The sequence below is a fragment of the Polypterus senegalus genome, chromosome 13 (assembly GCF_016835505.1).
Source record: "Polypterus senegalus isolate Bchr_013 chromosome 13, ASM1683550v1, whole genome shotgun sequence".
Classification (NCBI taxonomy): Eukaryota; Metazoa; Chordata; class Cladistia; order Polypteriformes; family Polypteridae; genus Polypterus; species Polypterus senegalus.
Window position 1 is genome coordinate 26,967,084 of NC_053166.1, and position 23,535 is coordinate 26,990,618.

General features: G+C 39.2%; 1 protein-coding gene across 1 annotated transcript; it reads left to right on the forward strand.

The window, feature by feature from the left end:
* The first annotated feature begins 489 nt into the window (after positions 1-489).
* On the forward strand, positions 490-17,567 carry LOC120542986 (extracellular calcium-sensing receptor-like). The gene is made up of 4 exons (XM_039775775.1): positions 490-521; positions 9,620-9,745; positions 11,150-11,261; positions 16,507-17,567. Exons 2-4 carry the CDS (start codon positions 9,719-9,721, stop codon positions 17,415-17,417), a joined length of 1,050 nt encoding a protein of 349 aa, XP_039631709.1. The 5' UTR covers positions 490-521; positions 9,620-9,718; the 3' UTR covers positions 17,418-17,567.
* The last annotated feature ends 5,968 nt before the right edge of the window (positions 17,568-23,535 follow it).

Genomic DNA, 23,535 nt, shown 5'->3' on the forward strand with positions numbered 1-23,535 from the left:
TTATTAAGTTACATAGAAAATCACCCGAAAAATCCCAGACCATCGAGAAGTGTGCAAACTGATGACATGAAGAATCGTCTTCGTGCCGAACTGGAATCGTCCCTGCATAAATCAAAGTCATCCAGACGATCTGGATCTGCATAACTAGATCTGGACCACCCTGTACAATAAATTACTGTCACAAGTACTTGTTAATGGCTGTGGGTACTTGGAGTTTTATAATCCTTCAAAAAGATAATGCTGCAAATGCTGTCTTTCCTTAGGAAGTCATGAAAAATATAACACAATCTGCTGAAGCATCTACCATCATAGGAGATTCAACCAACTTTAATATCACAGTGACATTCCAGCACAACATTTCAGATGTTGGGAATATTCCACGTAAATTAAATTGGGCTGAAGTTATGTTCAGTCAGATTTACACTCTGATTCGGGTCCTTTACAAAGTTGCCAACAGCACATGCCGCAGCAGACTGAAAGAGTGCCAGATATGGACCAACACCTCGCAGTGTTTAACAAAGGTACGATCAGAAAGTGTTTAACCTTTAATTCATTATTTTATCAATTGAACTCTTTTGAAAATTTCAAAGTATCTTTAGCATTTTTAATTAATTTATTCAATGTTTGTCTTATGGAAACGCTGACTTCTAAAAGATATGTTATTATTTTTGTTACACTTTAGTGCAGGGGGTTGGAGAAATTATGGGACACTAGTTAGTGGGGCTTCCCTGACTATTGCAAGCACCCAACCTCAATATGTGTGGAGTATGCGTGTTCTCTCAGTGTATGTGTAAGTCTTTTCTGGAGTCATTGCTTTTTACGCAAGGACGTGAGTGTTAGTTTTATTTGCTGACTCTAAACTGGCCCTGTGTGAGTCAGAGTGGATGTGTCCCTGACCTGTGACTGTTTCCCAGCTTGTGACTGAGGCTATCTGGTTAGTGACACACACGTAAGTCTAAGGAGCACTTTTCTTGGCCTTTCAGAAGTTGAATCAAATCTCTTACGCCTGGGCAGCCAGTTTCCCAGAGCGAAATTCTGCCGACTATATCACCACAGGAAGAGACGTAAGACACTGTCAGTGTGGTTAACTTACTGAAAACGAGGCAGTTCCTTGCACAAGTGAATAATTTCAGAATGGAAGGATTATTGCTCTACCAGTTGTTAGATGTCTCCCTAATTTCAAAGGAATCAGGGTCCAGAATGAATGTCAAATTTCGGTTGCTCTTCTTCCTATGTAGGAGGTTGGCCAGAAGGTGCGGGGACTCCATAGGGGCATCAAGAGTCACTAGTAATGTTTTTCTTCAAATAAGGAAAAAGAAAGAAAAACAGTTAACAACTGTGTTTTACCCCAATCCTTCTCCATCTTTCTTATCTGACCAACAAAAAAAAAAAAGATTTTAATGTCAAAGTGAAAACAGATCTCTAGAAAGTGGTATAATTGAATTACATATATAAAACACAAATATCTGATTGCATAAGTATTCACCCCCATTAATACAACACATTTAAATCATCACTGGTGCAGTCAAATGGTTTTTGAAATCACAGAATCTGTTTAAGGAGACCACATGTCTGGGGTTTCAGTTGATTGTTGTGTAAATGCACCTGAATATTGAAGATCCAAATTGTAGTTATTGAATGAACACAAAAGAACACTCCAAGCAACTCCATGAAAAAGTTTTGGAAAAACCCAAGTCAGAGGATGGAGATAAGAAACTACATCCAAGTCATTAAATATTGCTTGGAGTCCTGTTGAATAAATCATAAAGAAATAGAAAGAGTATAGCACGGCTGTAAGACTGCTAGAGCAGATCATCCACAAAAACTAAGTGATTGTGCAAGAAGTAGATTGGTGAGGATGCCACCAAAAGACCTATGAGAACTAAAAGAAGTCGGAGTTCAGGGTGATGTTTTTAGATGGGTGCAGAATTGGCTCAGACACTGGAAGCAGAGGGTAATGGTGATCAGAATTAGATAGGATTTAGATAGGAATACAAGTAACAAGCTGGTTAAGTTTGCAGATGATACCAAGATAGATGGATTAGCAGATAATCTGGAATCTGTGATATCATTACAGAAGGACTTGGATAGCATACAAGCCTGGGCAGATTTGTGGCAAATGAAATTTAATGTCAGTAAATGTAAAGTATTACACATAGGAAGTAAAAATATTAGGTTTGAATGGGTGGTCAGAAAATTGAGAGCACCTTATGAGAAAGATATAGGAGTTGTAGTGGACTCTAAACTATCAACTTCCCATCAGTGTTCAGAAGCCACTAAGAAGGCTAACAGAATGTCATGTTATATAGCACCTTGATGTGTGGAGTACAAGTCCAAGGAGGTTTTGCTCAACCTTTATAATGCACTGGGGAGGCCTCATCTTGAGTACTGTGTGCAGTTTTGGTCTCCAGGCTACAAAAAGGACATAGCAGCACTAGAAAAGGTCCAGAGAAGAGCGACTAGGCTGATTCCAGGGCTACAGGGGATGAATTATGAGGAAAGATTAAAAGAGCTGAGCCTTTACAGTTTAAGCACAAGAAGATTAAGAGGTGACCTCTTAGATTATGAAGGGAATAAGTCCAGTCGATCAAGACTGTTAATTTAAAATGAGTTCATCAAGAACATGGGGACACAGTTGGAAACTTGTTAAGGGTAAATTTCACACAAACATTAGGAAGTTTTTCTTTACACAAAGAACGATAGACACTTGGAATAAGCTACCAAGTAGTGTGGTAGACAGTAAGACTTTAGGGACTTTCAAATATCGATTTGATGTTTTTTGGAATAAATAAGTGGAAAGGACTGGCGAGCTTTGCTGGGCTGAACAGCCTGTTCTCATCTAGAGTTGTCTAATGTCCAACTCTGAAGGAGGTCAAGTTACAGTGCCTGAGAGTGAACAGACAGTGCTGACAACAACTGTGCTCAGATTCTTCACCAGTCACAGCTTTATGACAAAGAGTGTCAAAGAACAAAACAAAACAAAACAAAACAAAACAAAACAAATAACATATTTGGTAGAATTTGTCAGAAGGCAAGGGCAAGGGAACTTCATTTATATAGCACCTTCTAAAACATAAAGCTATTTATAGGAGCTTTACAGATAAAAAGAAGCAAAATAGGTTACTATATAAAACTAAAACCAATAGAAAATAGCTCAAAATTAAATGTGATATTAAAAATAGTATACAAAATAATTAAATTAGAAGTAAAAGATAAAACATGATGAGCAAAGGAAATAAATTAGTCAAATGTGACTAAGTTCAAAGTTAATTCAACAAGTATAAACAGTAAAATAAACACAACAAAATGCTCAGAAATAAAAAAAGGAATTAAAACTCAAACTAAAAAGATAATAGCCTCAGCATATGGACCAAAGGTGGTCAGCTATTTGATAACATGCCAACGCTCTTTCACCTGCTGAAATTGTTTTCAGTCAAAGCGCACATAACAGGACAACATGCAGTGATTTCAATGTCTGAGAAGCAGAACCCCCGGCCAGCAGTGCATTACAACAATCAGTCTAGAAGAACTAAAAGTATGCACGAGTATCTCAACAGTGTTGACGGACAACATATTCCTGATCTTAGCAATATTTTGTAGATGAAAAAACAGATCTTAAGTATATAGGGCTTAACAACAGGTTTGAATCAAAGACATCACTTAGGTTTTTACCAGTGTTGCTTAAAACAGTAAAACAGCAACTGAAGAGAACAGTGGAATTTCAGAGCTTACATTCTTTGAACCAATGAGTAAAATTTCAGTTTTATCAGCATTGACAAGGAGAAAGTTTGTTAACATTCAAGCCTTATTATTAATTAAACAATCACTATTTCTTGAAATTAAAGAATGTTCATCAGGCTTAACAGAAAGGTGCAGTATGTATCATTCGTATAGCAATACAATTGTACACCAAGCTTACAGATGAGATTCCCCAAGGGTAGCATATAAAGAAAAAAAGAAATGGTCCTAGCACAGACCCTTGAGGAACACCATGCTGGTCTTTAACCATGCTGCTATTATTAACACAAGTGAAGTGCAAGGCTGTTTAACTAATATGATCTAACCGACCACCAATGCCTACTAAATTCTCCATCCTGTCTAGCAAAATGTTATGATCAACAGTGTTAAAGGCTGCACTGAAATCGAGTACAACTTACAGGGAAACACTGTAATAAGCAATTATTCTTATGGCCAAAATAGGTCAGTCCTAAAAGGTAAGTGTTCACAGCTCATGGCGAAAAATAGATAGCAACTGCCTTTTGATCGTTTGCAGTTGAAAAAAGGTGCCAGCTTTAGCTATAGTTTGATTTGCCTCTTGATTCTCACAAATTTACATACAGTATGTCACAAGAATGAGACATAAACAGATAAAGGTTTGGGGCAGCCACCCGTATAATATGGTATCCTGGCCTCAAAGTCATTTTTATCAAATACATAGCACTAATGTGCATCCAACTGAGTCCAGAACGAGACTGAGGGAAAAGGGAAAAGGGCAGGCTTTTAAAGGGGAAGACAGGAAGTAAGGTCATAAGGATCGGGCACGTGTTCTTCATTCATTGGATCAAGCCCGGACGTGACGTCAGAGGGGCCGGAGCTGGTAAGGTCTACTTCCATTGGCTCGGTCCCGGAAGTGATGTCAAGAGAGCCAGGTGGAATCTCCCGGGAATGGTCTACAGGAAAGGGAGAAAAAGAGTCAGTGCACTCTGCCACATCCCGGCATGCCTCAGAACTGCCTTCACTCAAGCCCTTTAGCTGCCTCCCATGTGCACGTGTGACAATTGTCAAACATTTATATAAAGAAGAACACTAACCTAAAAGACTAACTCACATTAAGCAGGCTGCAGTATTACAAAAAAAGACCAAACTTGCAGTTAATCTGCTGGAAAAGTGAACAAGAAGGAGAGCAGCCACTGTGAAGCAAGGCACATCCGAGACTCTGAAGTCAAGTAGAAAATGTTTCTGTGGTCTGATGAGGCCAGAATTGGGAGTTGTGGCCATCAGACAAAATACAACGTTTAGGGTAAGCCAAACACTACACATTTTCAAAAAACATACCATCCCAATCATGAAACATGATTCTGGTAGCATCACACTGTGGGGATACTTCTGCACAGCAGGTTCTGGACAAATTGTGAATGTAGCGCAATACAGTGAAATCCTGGGGGGAAGCCTCGTGCAATCTGCAAGAAACCTGCATGATGGGAGAAGATTTGTTTTCCAGCAAGACAACAATCTCAAGCAAAAAGCCAAAGCTAACAAATGTTAATATCCTGGAGTGGCTGAATCAGTTTAGAGCTCAATGCAATTAAGAATTTGTGGCTGGACTTGATAAAGGCTGTTCACTCTTTGTCACCATGCAACCCAACAGAGCATGAAAAGTATTGCAAAGAAGAATAAAGAATATAAATAATAGATAATAATAAATAGCAAAGTGCAGATGTACAAATCTTATAGAGAAAGACAGAAACCTGTGCACAGACTCAAAGCTGCCATGGCTTCTAAAGCTGCATCTATTAAATGAATACTTATGTTATCAGTTATGTTGTGTTTTATATTTGTAGTTAATTTAGATGAGTTTGCAGAGATTTGTTTTCATTTTAACATTAAAGAGTTTGTTTCTGCTGATCCGCATCAAGAAAGCCAAATTAAATCCACAGTGTTTCAATTGTACAGCATAACGTAAAATGTGAAAACTTCCCAGGGGATTAATACTGTTTATAGGCACTGTACTCACTGCACTCCTTATTAGAAACAGCCACATTAAAAGTATTTGTTCCATATTTGTCATCAAAACAGCACACACAGTGTCAAAATGTGTTAGAAAGATGTTCACCCACGTCTGACATGTCTCACAACTCTCACTGTTGCATCCAAAGAGGTCAATACCTTATGCTGAATTCAGGCTTATATTCCTTTAAATGCAACCTTCCCAGGCATTTTCTAGCTTTGTTGTAGGGAGTATTACTCTGCAAATAAAGCCTATTCACAAAGAGCTCCTCTGTGAAAATGAAAGAATACACCTGGAGGACAACAATGTTCAAATGTACTGTAGCATTCAATGGTTTGTGCCAAGTAGAATACAAACCGCAATGTTTATGCCATAGAAGAAAGGACTGGTCACCCTACGAGTGTCATGTTCCTGTTGGCCGTATCTTTTTTATTTTTTCCTTTTATTAATTGCTATCCCCTTTTGTCTACAGGCAGTGAGCCAAAGGGGGTGGGGCCTCCAATCACGAACAAATGAGGTAATACGCTAATTACGGCAGCCACCTTAGCCAGAGTTACAAGGGCTGGGCTTCACCTCACGCCTTCACTGGAGAATTGTGTGTGTGTGTGTGTGTGTGTGTGGTGCCCTGATGTTCACCTTGCATGCGGCACTCCTCTTTAGACTCAACCTAAACTCCATTGTTCTTGTTTGTTTTCATCTGGTTTCAGATTTTTCTCAGTATTAGGATTTTTGAGTTTCAATTTGTGCTTACAGGGCTAACATATTGTTTTGATTTTTGACAGACTATTTGGTCTTTTAATATAAATTTCCTCAGTTTGCCATTTTTCTTCACAGTTTAATGTGTAGAGTTGTCTCTGGGTAAGATTTCTTGTGTGGGCATTTCTGTAAGAGTTTTTAGTTCATTTTGAAGTTTCCTAGATAACAGAGTTGTGTAAAATAATCAGAATTTTGTAATTCATTTTGGAGTCCTTTTCCATTTTGTTAATTTTTGCCTTGCCTTGTTTCTTAGCTTGTCAACACAATCTTATAGTCAATAACTGTTTATTTCTTCACCTAGCTATTTTTAATTACTTATTAATAAATTACTATTTTTATTTAATTCTTGTTTATTGTATTATACTGTATATTCAACGCTTTAAACATTTTGAATTAATGAATCACTATATGAATTCATCATTGAATTCATCATTTATTGGGTGAATTGGATTAATTACTACTTAAATGAATAGTTTTGGTTTAGTACATATCTATATTGGACATCTATCTAATTTCTATCTATCTATCTATCTTGGGATTAATAAAGTATCTATCTATCTATCTATCTATCTATCTATCTATCTATCTATCTATCTATCTATCTATCTATCTATCTATAGTACCTTTCTATCTATCTATCTATCTATCTATCTATCTATCTATCTATCTATCTATCTATCTATCTATCTACATGAAAGGCTTTTTTTCTAACAAGGGGGCATTCTCTAACCGAGAAACGGAGGAATTTATTGTAGAATAAAACACACAAAGAAGGGTGAAAAACAAGGAACAGTCATAGCAAAAACCTCTTCTCCCTTCTCTCATTACCCTTGTCTGTACTCGCCACAGTAAAGGTGTATCTCTATTTTCCATCACCTCCTATTTCTGCCTGTGACAGTGTGGGTCGGCCCCATGCTATTGGGTCCTTCCAGGGAGCTTATTTAACCCACTACTGCTGATAACATACCCGAGGATTAGCCCGCGGATGAGGACACTAACACACAAATCAAGGGGTAGTTGCAATAAAGTGAAGAAGTGCTTTTAATAAAACAGTTGAAAATCAAACAGTGCCTCAGGTGAAATGCTCTCTTCCATAAAAAACACTGACAATCCATGCAATTCAAATCCAGAACTTAAAACAAGAATAATGCCATCACAGTTTCCTTCCAACGAGCCCAGCGCACCCATTACATACTTGCAGCTGCAGTCCTCTCCAACCCGACTCCCATCTTTGCTGCCATGAGTGGTGTCAGCCAGAGCGCTCAGGGTTGGTTGTCCTCTCATCTTTTTTCTCACTTGCTCCAGCATACCTTGGATCCCTAGAGAGAACTCCACCACTATTGCACTATTGCATCAGTGGGGACGATCCTTTGCTCTGCTGCCTTTCACACACCCTGGCTGGCTCATTCTGCCTCTCTTACCAGTGCTGTTCTCATGGCTCTTGTCTTCCTTTTGTTACCCCCTTCTGGCAGACTCCTTTTATACTAGTGCTCTGGGTGCAGGTGTGAACGTGTTGCAGACTTCAAGGAACTAATGATGCACCTGCCTCACGCGCACACTCACACGTGTCTTAGTGATCAGGCAGGCACCCCCAGCTGTCCTGTAAGTGAATTGCACTCACACCTGATTAGAGCCTGCACTATTGCGGGTCGTGATTATTTATTTAAAATCAACACAGCACCACGGACCAGTTATCACACTGTCCTTATTACACCCAGTGTCCTGTATATCATTCACTACCATATCTGTTTTTTCATCTTCTCTCTCCTTCTTTCTCTTGGCAACTCCATCTCTAAAACGTTCCCTTGCCCACCATTTTCATCTAGCCTCCATATATGACCAGCCCAATACAATCTGTTCCTCATCATCTTCCATGACATCCTTTTCACATTTAAGCTGTCCCTGTTTTCTCTTCTCCTCTTTTGTTCATCCCACACATCCATCACAGCATTTTCACCTCCTGAAACTTTAAGTTTTTCTAGTTGCATCCCAAGTTTCTGCACTATACAGCTTTGCTGGTCTAACTACCATCTTGTGTATTTTTGTTCTTTTTTATTAGCAGCCATATTTTTATATCAGAGTATTAGTATACCTAAAGTTTGCCTTTAGCCCTGCTTCCCTTTGAAATATTGACCCTAAGTACCAAAGGGGCTCCAGTTCTTCTAGCTCAATTGCTCTCATCTTCACTGTTGCATTCTTACTCTCTCCAATATATTTGGAGATCACATATTGCAGTATATCAGTTCTTACTTAACATCTCCATAATAATGCTTTGGCTTAGCTTTATTTGTGCAAACTTACAAGGAAGGAACTGTTAATGGGCTACTTATACCCTTCTGCACCTCTCAAAGTCCACGACCCGGACAGTGTTTCTGTCCCTCAGTCCATGTGACTTTATAACACTTCCGGGTCGGGAAAACTCCGGGCTATAAGGCAAATGGAAGTCCCTGGGCCTCCCTGCAGCGTCCCCTGGTGGTCCCCATGTTAATAATGTTAATGTTGTGAATTTCCCCTTGGGATTTATAAAATATCTATCTATCTATCTATCTATCTATCTATCTATCTATCTATCTATCTATCTATCTATCTATCTATCTATCTATCTATCTATCTATCCAACAGGGCTGTGATGAAAGACACCAAGTTCCATGATGCCCTGCTGGAATTTGGGACCCCTCCATGTTGCAGGGATAGCTCCATCTGGCGGCTTGGGGGTATTGGCTGGGATAAGCTGCCGGCCATATTCCACACCACGTAGTAAGATCAATGGATGGACTTAAGCAAAAAAAAAAAAGGACTCGCAAGTTCTGCTCTTTAAGTACTTGATGCTCTCTCTCTCACTCAGCTTCACTGGCATCACTCTCCTTCTCTCTCTACCAGGTCCGTATGGCCAAAAGCACAATTGCATTCAATGCTGGGCTGAATGAGGCATAGAGACCCCCAGCAGGATCAAAGCACATGAAGCCCACTTTCTGTATGACCTTAAGATTGGCAAAACTAACTGATCGCAGCTATGGCTTCCAAGACTGCTGAAGTGAACAAACATTATTTTAGATAATCTGTGCAATGTGAAAGCATACATAGTAAATTGTTGAGACATGAACTGTATTTATTTGTTTGTTTGTTTTTATCTAGAATGAAACATCACTGTTAAGGAGCTTGATTAGTGCTGCAATTCAAAATGAATATGACTTCAAAGTTTGCAATATTGATACAAATAAAACACACAAAAATATGAACTGCTACAATGTTTCTCGACCTGTAAGTATTTATAGATTCATTGGTTTAAAATCCAGTGTATCTTTATATTTTCTACTTTTCTTCTTGACATTCTCACTATACTTTGTGTTCAGTTGTCCTAAGTGTGAGGAGAATAGGAAATGTTGCATACTTTGTATCTTTATTAGGCAAGTAAAAAATAAGTGTTTTTTTAGATCTACTGTTAGTTATTGCTGTGCAATGTGACATTTGTGTTTAAGAAGGCAGCATCTTAAAATCTGTATTTTGCAAACATATTAGCGTCTTTACTTATACAGTATACTTTTATATATATATATATATATAGTATATATACAGTATATATTTATATATTATGCTAGGTCTCGGGTCCTAATACATTTTTATCTTCAAGGCATGATAAAGAACACCAACTTTAGAATGTTAAAACAATCTAGGAGAGAATGGGCCATTCAGCCCAACCAAGCTTGCCAGTCCCGCAAACTTAATTCTTCTAAAATAACATCAAGTCAAATTTTAAAAGTCTTACTGTCTACCACACTACTTAGTCACTTATTCCATGTGTCTATGATTCTCAGCCTATAGGTGCGTAGTTTTCTTAATGGCTTCTGAACACTTTCTGGAAGTTCATAGTGATGAGTGCACTACAGCATCTTAATCGTTCTCATTTCAGGTAGTTAGGTCCGGAGTAAATACAGGCTGTCAAATAGACAAACTACACGCCGTGGTGCAGCGTAAAGGGGCTTGGTCTCTGATGCTGATGTCCAAGGTTCAATCCCCAAGAGGAATGCAGTCGAGTGTGTATGCCTGATGAGCCCAAATGAGGGCGAAACAAGTGTCGCGTACTCTTTGCATTATTTGGCAGTAAACTATGCAACATTAAAATCTTTACATTGATGAAAAGAATAATACAAATTTGAGTCATTAATGTTCAGAAATAATTAACTACAGTAATAGTCGATAGCCTTAGCATTAACTTTAATGTGCATTATCTTCAATCCCAAAAACTTTAGTTCCCATCCACCCAAAGTCATAATCTTATGTAGGTAGATTTAAACATTCATCTGGTTTCTCCAGCAGTGACAAACGTTTTGGCAGATTTAACGATCAACATTAGTAATGACCCAAAAAAAAAACTGAAACAAGAGTGAAATATGACACTTTCATAAAGAGTTTCAGTATGATGCTGAAGATTGTAACATGAAGGAGGTGGTAGGTTGACTTCACACACACAGCTTCTGCCACTCGGGTCACGGGTCACCTTTGTGTGGCTTACCTGACTGCTTCTGCTGCTCTACACCCTTTTCATTTCTTTTATTTTCTACTAACTTTATTTGTTTCATGTGCAGGTGAATCCTCAACTGTGTATCATCTTTTCTGCATTTGTATAATTTATAACTATACTTTATACTTTCTTTTACTTTTTAGCAGAGTTCTTTGTGTGTTCAATCTTGTAAAGTCACAGAAAGAAGTGTAATGATTGGGCACTGCTGTATGCAATGTCAGCCCTGCTCAGGAGGGACTTTCAGCAATGGAACAGGTAAATACCAGCAGGAGTTTGAAGGCTCTGATTTTATTTACCTTTCATTTTCAGATTTCTAAACACACCATGCGTTAAACGCTTAAACTTTGCTTGTGTTGTATTTCTTTCTTAATTCATAATTTTCTTAAACTTTCAGTCAGAAAAGTTGAGTACATTTGCAAAAACATAACAAGTTTGACAAACAAGAGGAGACCATTCAGTCCATCAAGCTCACTGTGTTAGCTAAGCTGTCTCAGCATATCTGCATTATTCTGAGGAAAGCCTTGAATTTGTTCCTTTAAAACTGTATGACAGTAGGGGGCACTGGTGCTCCCTTGAACCCTCAGGCACGACTCCAGACACTGGATAAAAGTCCAAGACTTTTTATTAATTAACAACAACGTGCACAAAGCACCCTCCACACTACTCATAGATTCAATAAAGACTACAATAATATTCTCTCCTCCTCGCCCAGACACTTCGCCCCTCTACCTCCCAGCACAGCTCAGTGTCTGGACTGAGCCATAGTCCTTTTATAGCCCCTTACCCGGACGTGTTCCTGTCCCATCAGTCCACAGTTCCTTATTCCTTCCAGGTCAGGGCAATCAGTCCTTTACTTCAACCCGGGAGCACGTCGTTCCTTCCCGTCACGTGACCGTGACGTACTCCCGGGTCATAAGGCATAAAAGGGCCCATAAGCCCCCCCACAGCGACTCCTGGTGGCCCCCAAGGTATCCAGCAGGGCTGTGTATAAATACTACAAAGTCCATAAGGCCCTGCTGGACCTCGGGGCATGATCCTGCTGTCAGGAGAGCTCCTCCTGGCGGCCTGGGGGTGAGGACCGGCATGAGAAGACCTCCACAACTGGTTTTGCTAAAGATCTACAATGGATTCGGAAAGTTTTAAAACCCTTCACTTTCTGCACACTTTATTGTGTTCTGAATTAAATTTTAAATAGATTAATTTTCCTTTTTGCCGATCAGTCTAAACTCAATAACTGATAATGACAAAGAGATAATATATTTTCAGAAAAGTCAGCAATATATATACACATATATATATATATATGTATTAATCATCAAAAACTGAACTCTCTCACTCATATAAGAAATGAAATCCTTAATTCAGTACTTTATGAAAGCCCCTTAGTCAGCAATTGCAGCTTCAAGTGTTCTTGGGTAAATCTCTACAGGCTTTGCATATTTGGGCATTTTATCCTATTCTTCCTGGCAGATCATCTTCATCTCCATTAGATTGGATGGGAAGCCTATGTAAATGGCCATCTTCTGGTCTCTCCACAGACGTTCTGTGGGCCTTAAGTGGCTGGGCCACGCAAAAGAAGTCAGAGACTTGTTCTGTAGACATTCCAAAATTGTCTTTGTTGTACGCTGTGGGCCACTGCCGAGCTGAAAAGTGAATTGCTGCCCCAGTCTTAGGTCACATGCACTCTGGTTTTCTTCAAGGACCTCTCTATATTTTGTCTGCATTCATTCTCCCTGTCCCTGGCAATGAGAAGTACCCCCACAGCATGATTGTGCCATCACAATGCTTCATCGTAGGGATTGTATTAGACAGTGGGTGAGCAGTGCCTGGTCTTTGCCAAGTCTTAGCACTTGTAGTTCTACATAAAGACCTCAATTGTTGTCTCATCAAACTAGAGAATCTTTTTCATTATGCTTCCAGAGTCTTTTAAATTCTATTTGGCAAATTTTTACTCAAGAGAGGCATCCGTCTAGCCACTCTACCATAAATGCCTGACTGATGAAATCCACGTCCTTCCGACATGTTCTTCTATCTCAGCGGACGACTTCTGAAACTCTGTTAGAGTGATGATTGGGTTGTTGGTCTCCTCCCTGACCAAGGAACTTATTGCCCAGTTATTTAGTTTGGCCAGATGGCCAACTCTATGAATTCTCTTGGTGGTTCCAAAATTGTCTGTTTTACATTTATTGATAACACTGTGCTCCTGGGAACACTCACACGGTTTAGAAAACCGTTTTATACCCTTGTCCTGAATCAATGCTCATGACAATTTGATCACAGAGGTCTACAGAGAGTTCCTTTGGCTTTATGGCTTGTTTTCTGTTGTAATATCCAGTGTAAATTGTGGGACCTTCTATACACAGGTGTGGGTGCCTTTCTAAGCGATGTCCAATCAATTCAGTTTGAACTCCCATCAAGTTCTAAACACATTCCGAGGACAATTAAAGTAAACAGGAAGAACCTGAAAACAATTAAGACAGGCAAGGCAATGGGCACGAATACTTACATGAAGGAGAGATTTGTTCAATAAAGTTGCAAAGCTTTCTGAAACATGTTTTCACATTGTCATTATGAGTGTAGATTGATGGGTAAAAATGACAAACTTATCCATTTACAATTAAATTTACAACAAAGTAAAGTGTGCAGAAAGTGAAGGGGTCTGAATACTTTCTGAGTCGCCTGTATTTCAGAGTCAAATTTTAAAAAGCTTTAGACAATGAAAATGGATAGTCATGTAGTCTTGTTTAAAAACTGCATATTGCCTATTAAGAAATACGGTGGACTGTATACCATGAGATTGCTATTTAGCCCCCACCATTACCTCCCTGCGTGACATGAAGTAAGTCACGTAACTTTTGAGAACTCACTTTGTAGAAATATTCAAACATTCACATTATTGTGACTTCAAAGTCAGGATAAAAGAGTGAGCTAACTAAATCACTGCAATGTTGACACAGCTGTAAACCACCAATGCGTTTTTCTTATGTCCCGTTGTTCTTTTATGTCAATTTGCCACAAATATGTTCAGCTACTTGCCACTGCACAGAACGTCTCTAAAAGAAATTACATAATTTAGAGTACTGTTGGATTTGATTTTTTATTTGGATTAAAATGCATTGCAAAGATATATCATATAAATGAAAACAACATACAGTAATACATATAAATGATTTAGATAGGAATATAGAATAAGAGTAGAATAGAATTCATTTTATTGTCACTGTACACATGTACAATGAGATTAAAAGCAGCTCCTTCAGTGCAGACATACTGTATATGTAGAACACAAAAAGTAAATACACAAATGGTGCAAAAAGTTGCAAAAAAGTTCTGTGACGCTATTTACATACGGAAAGATAAATGATAAGCTGGTTAAGTTTTCAGATGAAACCAAGCTAGGTGGATTGGCAGATAATCAAGAATCTGTCGAATCATTAAAGAGGCTTAGACAGATGAAATTTAATGTCAGTAATGTGAAGTATTACACGTGGGAAGTAAAAATTTGAGGTTTGAATAAACAATGGGAGGTATGAAAATTAGAAGTACAGCTTAGTAAAATTTTTATTAGTCACAGTGGACTCGTCATTATCACCTGCCAGACAGTGTTCAGAAGCCATGAAGAAGGCTAGAAGAGCTAAGTTATACAGCACAATGTGTAGAGTTCAAGTCCAAGGAGGTTATGCTCTGGTTTTATAACACACTGGTTAGATCTCACCTGGAGTTCTTTGTGTAGTTTTTGTCTTCAGGCTGCAAAAAAGACATAGCAATGCTGGAAAATGTCCAAGTGAAGAGTGACTAGGATGTTTTCAGGACTCCTGGGGATGAGTTATGAGGAAAGATTAACACAACTTTTTATTTTAAGCAAAAGGACATTAAGAGGTGACATGACTAAAGTGTTTGGAATTACTAGAACACAGGGGCTCAGCTGGAAACTTTTTAAGGATAAATTTCGCACAAACATTAGGGTTTTTTTCTTCAGAGAGCCATAAACACAAGGAATAACATACCAAGGAGTGTGGTAGACAGTAGGAGTTTAGGAAACTTTAAAACTTGATGATATTTTTAAGGAATTAAATGGATAGGACTGGCAAGCCTTGTTGGGCTGAATGGCCTATTCCTGTCTAAACGTTTCTAATTTTTCTAAACTTACTTTAAAAAACATTACTAATTTTAAGCTGTCACTCTTACAAGTACTAATCACAGTCACGTCAAAAGGAAGCCATGCCTTTATAACTGAATCTGTTTCACACAACCAAAAGTCTAATCAACATGAATTAAAACAGTGGTTCTCAACCTGTGGGGCGGGCCCCCCTTGGGGCGCAAAGATGTAAAAAATAGAAAACAAGAATCAAAAATATGAAAAAAACATCTGTTGAAACCAAAACAAATTAACTTAAACTACATTCTGATACTAGAACAATAAATATAGAGTTAGATAAATGTCGATAAAAGTTAAGTAGGTATAATAAAATATGCATTTACATTTCAAAAAAAATGTTAGGGGGGGGCGCGATTACAACTGTTATGAAAACTCAGGTCGCAAATACTTAGCGGTTGAGAAATGCTGAATTAAAATATACCATATTTTAAGTAATTAACTATTTTCATTAATAAAAAATGTATTTTTTTTGAGTTATAGAATTAATATTTCTAATGTGATTTACTGAGAAGGTAGAAAATCCTTTCTAAGCCAGTTCTCATGAACATTAATTACAACATTATCAACAGTAGTTCTCTTTGTGACTCAAAGAACCCAGAAAATAAATGGAATTAATGAAATAAAAAATATAAGGTAAAGAACACAGAGAAGACAACAAAATAGCAAAATAAAGGGGTTAAACTCAGAGAACTTAAAACCTGATGGCCTTTCCCTGACTACAGGTGAAGCTCCGGTCTAACCTGTGTGCTGCCTACCGCACTTGCCCACTTACGCATGATCCTGCTTTTTCTCACCTCCAACATCGTTTCTGAAACTTATCTGGTCTCTCTACTTCTCTCCAGTTACATGCTTTTGTCACTTTAAAGGTCCAACTGGCCTGTTTCATGACGAGGGAAATGAGTCCACAGCTTCATCTAGTGGGACATTCTCTTCTTGCCTGCCAAGAGCAGTCTGGCCACAATACGCTGCAGGGTTCTGGGCATAACCCTAGGGTGAGGAGTTTGTGTATGTTTGTTTACATTTTTTTCCACTTGACCATCTCCCATAAATGAGACACTTGGTTCAATTTATCTGCTCCATTATCTTTATGCCTCATAGCCCTTCTGTTCACATTATGAGTGGGTGTATGGATGTTAAGTGGTTGCCTGGGACAAGAACTCTACCCCACCCCATCTACCACAATTCATATGAAGTCTGCAACTTTATAAATCTATTTACATGTGAAATTCATTTTCCAAGAAAAAAAAAATGGGTTGTGAATACAATTTAAATGCCTAGAGTAGCAGAATTAATTTTTTTTTTATTTGGCTGACGTCCTTCTGTTCCCTTTTATCCTTGCAGACTGCCTGCCTCTCACTATTGTCCCTGACATTTTGATCCACATTCTGTCCCCGTTGGGCATCTTCCTGTGTGTGGGGTCTCTGGCAGTTTTTCTAGCACATGCTAAGACTCCCATTGTGAAAATGTCTGGAGGGAACATCTTCTACTGCTACTTGGCTGGTCTCGTCATTGCTTTCTCCAGTGCCTTCCTGTTTGCTGTGACCCCAACAAATAACACATGTCTGATAGGCCTGCCTCTATCAGCTATGGGGTTCTCTGTCTGCCTCTCCAGTATTCTTGCCAGGTCCTGCAGAATTTTGATTGCCTTTGCCAACAAAGCTGAAAGACCAAACAAGTTTCAGCTTCACTTCTATATTATCATCATCACAGTGGGTACTCTGGGAGAGGTAACCATTTGCCTGGCATGGATGCTAAAGGATCCCCTTTACTTCACCTATTTGCCCCAAGCAAAGCAATATACCAACATGGCCTGTGACTGCAACAACAAGTACTGGTACTACATTTCTTTTGGCTACCTCGGGCTCCTTTGTTTGGCTACTTGGGGGTTAGCCATCAAGAGTAATGCTCTTCCTCCTGCTTTCAGTGAGTCTCAGTCCATCTCATTCAGCATGTTGATCTTCCTTTCTATCTGGGGCTGCACAATTCTCATAATCATGAGTGATATCAAAGACCTGCAGACAGTGATACTTGGGGTGTCCATCACATTGTCTGCTTGGGGTATTCTTGGTTGCATCACTCTGCCCAAGGTCTTTGTCATCCTTTTCAGGCCAGAAAGAAACAGTCAACAGTGGATAAGACACATCACTTATGAGTACTGTCGCCATGTCGCTTATAAGGCTGGTATGAATTTGGAGACGCAGCATTCCACTGTTTCGACTTCAGCAACCAGCATGTCATCTGTCACTTCATGAAACAGCAACTGCCATTTAAAAAACACAATTTCTTTTGTCAAGAGTTACTGCCTATGTACAATTTGAAAAATGTGCATATGGGATTTCACTGGATTATCTCCATCCATCCATTTTCCAACCCGCTGAATTCGAACACAGGGTCACGGGGGTCTGCTGGACCCAATCCCAGCCAACACAGGGCACAAGGCAGGAACCAATCCTGGGAAGGGTGCCAACCCACCGCAGGACAAACACAAACACACACTAGGGCCAATTTAGAATCGCCAATCCACCTAACCGACATGTCTTTGGACTGTGGGAGGAAACCAGAGCGCCCGGAGGAAACCCACGCAGACACGGGGAGAACATGCAAACTCCACGCAGGGAAGATCCGGGAAGCAAACCTGGGTCTCCTAACTGCGAGGCAGCAGCGCCACCGTGCAGCCCCTGGATTATCTCCTTGGGCATAATTTATCTAGGGCTGGCCCCCAAAACTATTTAAAAAAACTTAATTTCCACCAAAAATTAACCATTTATATAATTTTCCTGTGAATATTAAACAATGACTTAAAGTGATTTTATTAAAATGCAATTTAATGTTTGCCTTCATGCTGTATTCAGGATAAGCACGGAAACTGAATTTTGACAAAAGAATTCTACTATATCATCGTCAGTTGGTTGATAGCTATCTTTTGTCTTACGACCAATGATATCCATTTGTCAGGCTGTAGTGTTGTGTTTTAATTAATTTTCCTTTAATTTTTTGAAATATCCAACATGTTATATAGAGCTCAATATGTTTCTTAACAACAATCTCCTAAAGAACAGCTGAAGCCAAAAGAGCTTTGCAATACGGCAGACCTGGAGGAAGCAGACTCAGGCCTTGATGATCCTGGTACTGAAGTGCCAGAAGAGACCCAAACAGTGCACTCTGCATCCAACACCAACCAAGCTGCAAGCCCAGCCAGAATCAAGTCTGGTAATGAAGACTTCTCACATTCATCTCACTAAAAAAAAAAGACAATTACAGTCATAGTGGTGCTGCAGTATTAATTGATGCGGCACTCCTGAATTACAACTTTGCTCATTCAATTCGCCAAGGCAAAAAAGGAGGTGGTTTAGAGAATATTTACTCAAGCCGATTAAATGATAAAAATATATATGAATTATATAGCAGTCGTTATTCTGGGAATCTCTTAGTCTCTCATGTTATCCATTTATAGACTTCCAAAATATTACGCATCTTTTACTGAGGAATTTTCAGATTTAGTTTCCATAATAACAACTAACTATGATTGGTATCTAATTGTAGGTGATTTTAATTTTCATGTGGATAACCAATCAAGATATCTCCTGAATTTACTGCAATCTTTCAATCTGATTCAGCATGTCTGCCAGCCCACGCATAAGGGAGGCCACACATTGGATTTAGGGATTGCAAAAGAAGTCAAAGTTGATCTCAGGTAGGTCATGGATGTCGGCATTTATGACCATTTTTGCATATTATTTAATGTAGAAATACTGATAACTACAACTAATTTGAAGCATATTGTTAAAAAATGTTATTTTGATACTCCTGCAGTTTCAATTTTTACTAATATTCTAAACAATCAATCTGGTTGTAGTGCTTACTTCAATAGTATTAATAGTGTGAATAATAAAATGGAAAATGTTAATGCTAAGGTAAGAGCTGCAGCTGACATAGTGACACCTGAAAAGATATTTAAGAAATCCTCCAGCACTGTTAAGCCATGGAAGACTCAAAGGCTTTTTTAAAGAAGTCTCTGATGTCCTAATTAATAATGTACTTGACATAGTGAACTCATTATTAGATACAGGGGTCTTCCCTAACTGTTTAAAAGCTGCAGTTGTTAAACATCTGTTCAAGAAAAATAATCTTGACTCTTCTGCCTTCGATAATTTTAGACCAATTTCTAACTTGCCTTTCTTAAGTAAAATTCTAGAAAAGACAGTTATTAAGCAGCTCAATTATTACATGAATAAACTTTCTATTCTTGGTAAGTTTCAGTCGGGTTTTAGAACAAATCGTAGTACAGAAACCGCATTGGTTAAAGTAGTAAAAGATTTGTGAATTAATGCGGAAAGAGGCCGTATATCTTTTCTTGTTCTCTTAGACTTAAGTGCAGCATTTGACACCATAAACCACAATTTTCTTATAAAACACTTTAGACAATGGGTGAGCCTATCTGACAGCGTCTTAAATTGGTTTCAATCTTACTTAACAGGTAGAAAATTGTTTGTTAGTTATGGTGATTATACTTCAGAGATATATATGATATTGTATATGGTGTACCACAAAGATCTCTACAACGTCCGCTGCTTTTTTCAGTCTATATGCTTCCATTAGGTCAGATTATCTCAACTCACAAGGTGAGCTACCACAGATATGAAGACGACACACAGCTGAATTTATCGATAGCGCCTGATGACCCTGATGCTCTTGGCTCTCTGATCCAATGTCTGAGCAGTATTTCTGATTGCATGAGTAGAAACTTTCTCTAAGTAAATATAGAAAAACAGAAATCTGTCCTCCCGGCATCTGAACTTTCATTGTTGTGCTGTTATTTATTCTTTAATATTATTGCTTATTTTAAATTATTTTCTCTTCTTGTAACTTTCTTTTTGTCATCTTGTAAAGCATGTTGGGCTACATTGCTGTATGAAAATGTGCTATATAAATAAATGTTGCTATCGTTGTTGCTGTTCATTTACAAAACATTTGTCGCCAGATTGTTAGAAAAAATGAAGACTTGAATGAGTACTGTGACCAGTAGGGAATGTAGCAGAACCACATACTCCCCAGACATAACTACATAACACAGTCCAGGGTTCAAATGCAAGATCTTCTTTATTATTTTTACTTCAACCATTCTCTCAATTCTCTTTCTTAGTAATGCAATTATGAAAAACAACACTTTCAGTAACTTCCACACTTCCCTTGAAGCCTTGTCCGCACTCCTCCTGACTCTGATTACACTGATTTACAGGCCAGACCCGGGAGTACTTCTGGTGCCACAGCATTGCACACTGGGAACACTTCTGGGTCAGGCAGATGTCTATTAAAGAGGTCATTCCTAATCCCTTATTGCTACCCCTGGTGGCACCCAGGCACTCCAACAAGGCTGTCCCATAGGACTACAATTCCAAGACTGCCCTGCGAATATTCAGATGGTTGTCCCACCAGTGGGATGGTGCCACCTTGTGTGTGGGGGCAGAATAAAATTTGCGTGGTAGATGCCTCTTCTCCTTCCATTGTGCTTCCTCTTCTGGCTGGAAGCCAAACTCCATTCCAGCTGGGACACCCATCCATCTCTCACGACACTCACAGTATCGTTTCTGCCTAGACCCATTAAGTGAAATCCAAGCTAACATCCTACAGTAAACAGCTGGGACAATGAAAGTAATGCTTTTTGTAATAAATGAGCAGACTGTTGCGGCCATTTCTTCACAGTACCTGAATCCAAGTGTCAGCACTGCAGTCATTACTCTTTTATTAAAACAATGCAAAGATCCTCCCCAATGTCAGACTTACAGGCCATTATCTTTAATTAATCAAGACGTCAATCTCTTTGGTAAAGTCCTTGCACGCAGGCTTCAATCTGTTATCCATAAATTGATTCTCCCCGATCAAACTGGTTTTATTTGCTCTCGCTTTGCTTCAGATAATCTTAGATGACCCCTTTATATTATTCATGTAGCTCCAGCCTTTCCTTTACCTACGGCTTTACTTTCCTTGGATGTAGAAAAGGCTTTCAATCAATTAAACTGGACATTTCTTGGACAGGTATGGAAAAAATGGGATTTAAAACTGAGTTTGCAGACTTGAGTAAAACATTATACTCTATTCCCTTGGCTGTGTTGCTTAAAAATGCAGACATATTGCCTCATTTCCTTAAAAAGAAAGGGTCCAGACAGGGCTGTCCTCTTTCCCTTGTCTCTTTAATATAGCTTTAGATCCATTCGCCAAGGTCATTGGAACATCTACTGTACATTACTTACTCCTAATTCATTACATAACACTTAATTTCATTTTATACTGACATCCTCCTGAATCTAGGAAATTATCCAAAAGATCTCCCACACATATTAGACATTTTCCTATCCTTTGAAATTATATCAGGGTATAAAATTATCCAGTTGAAGTCCTCCCTTCTAAAAGTTTTGCAACTTACCCCACATTTGTCCCAATTACTAAATGGTTCAAGTATTTAGGCACTGATATCCTCTTTCAAACATGATTTTGCTATCTCAGATTATCGATGTACTTAAGCAGACATTAAATCCTTGATTCAGTCATGGTTGTGGCAGGCTCTGTAAAGATTAATTTTCTTCCAAGATTCAGCTTTGTCAGCTCCATGATTCCCTTGCTTTCTCCTCCTTCCTTTTGGTCTGAGGTTTTTTCTCTGCTCTCCAATGTTATCTGGAATGGCAGAAGACCCAGACTGAAACATACCGTTGCAGTCCGGGATAGGTGAGTTTAGCAAAAACTAAATTCATTTGTATGTGCCAATTTAAAACTCAGGACCTCCAAACTCCATCTAGAATCCAGCTTATCCAGAGCAGGGTCGTGGGAAACCCTGGAGCCCTTGCTATCCCAGCAAGCACTGGGCACAAAGTAGGAACAATATCTGGAGGGTGTGTCAACCATTTGCAGGGCAACCACACACAAATACATCATGGGCCAATTTGGCATCACCAGTTCACCTAAACTGCATGTTTTTGGAATGTGGCACTACGACTAACAAAGCTCAGACACAATTGCGCCAACTACATTCTTGTCTTCAAAAACCAACCTTTTTATTAACAAAAACAATTTGTACGGGTTTCTTCTTTGAAACAGCACGATTGCAGTTACAAATCCTAGTCTTGTTATGCCCATCCAGGCAAGTTTTATCCTCTTCATCACAACTCTAACTTGTCGAATGAATGCAAAGCGACTCCTTTTACGTAAGAGCTGGGAGTACATCCGATATCTGGACTCTGTGTGGAGGAAGCACTACTGGATCAGGCAGAAGCCATCAAAGCAGGGAACAGGCTTTCCCATGCAGCACACTCTGGTGGCACAATTGGTGCCCAGCAGAGCTCTTCCAGGGGACTACAATTCCCAGTCTGCCCTGGAGGTGTGTGTATGTGTGTATGGGTCCACTGGCCCAGGAATGCTGCCACCCAGCACAAGGTGGGGCGCCTACAGTCTTTTATGACCATTTCCTCAAGTCCATCCACCACTCCAGCATCTCAGCTGTGCAAGTGTGTCCATGTTAGTATGGTGTACTCATCTCCTGGATGAAAAGAGGGAACGCCTTGCCTCTAAGTGACTCATTTCACTGGTCTCCCGACCAGGTAAGAGGTGATAGTACATCCCAGCTGGGATGCCAATCTATCCTGGCTGTGCATCACAATACGTGCCACCGGTTGCTCCATTTAATTGTTGCAATGAAAACAATAAACTAACTGACATCTATTCACATTTAAACATTTTTTTTTGTTATTTTGCTTTGCTTTCAAAGGATTCCTTGACTCCTTTTGTGTCATTACCAGTATCAGATCCAAACTCATCCCGTGTTAGCTAGTCAGGCGCTGTTTAACTATTACCAGAACTGGAACAGGTACAGGTGCAGCTGTGTCTTGATGGCATTTTGGCTCATCTGTTCAGACTAAGTCATTTCTGCTGTAGAGAGGCTGTTAGACTGCCATGTCTCCTTAAACTTCCTCCACTATGTACTCCTCTGATAGACCCTGGAAGAGATAGATTTTAACTCATGTGACAATGTTTGTATACAATACATTAGGCATATATAAATGAAAGACCTGTGTGTGTGCATGTGTGCGTGTGTGTGTCTGTGCATGTGTGTGTGTATGAAACAGACCATTCTGCTCACACTCAACCACAGCCACTAGATGACACATGCATGCATCTTTACATTTTTTCAGCACTTGCATGCACCTCAGCTCTCACTACAAAACACGTGTGTATGGGCGTGTGTGTGTGTGTATGTGTGTGTTTGGGGCAGTCCGCTCTGCTCACACTCAACCACAGCCACGGAAGTTGGTGTGAATTCTATGGAAGCTGTAGAAGCTTATTCAGGTGTGACATGCACTACATGCACTTTTACATTTT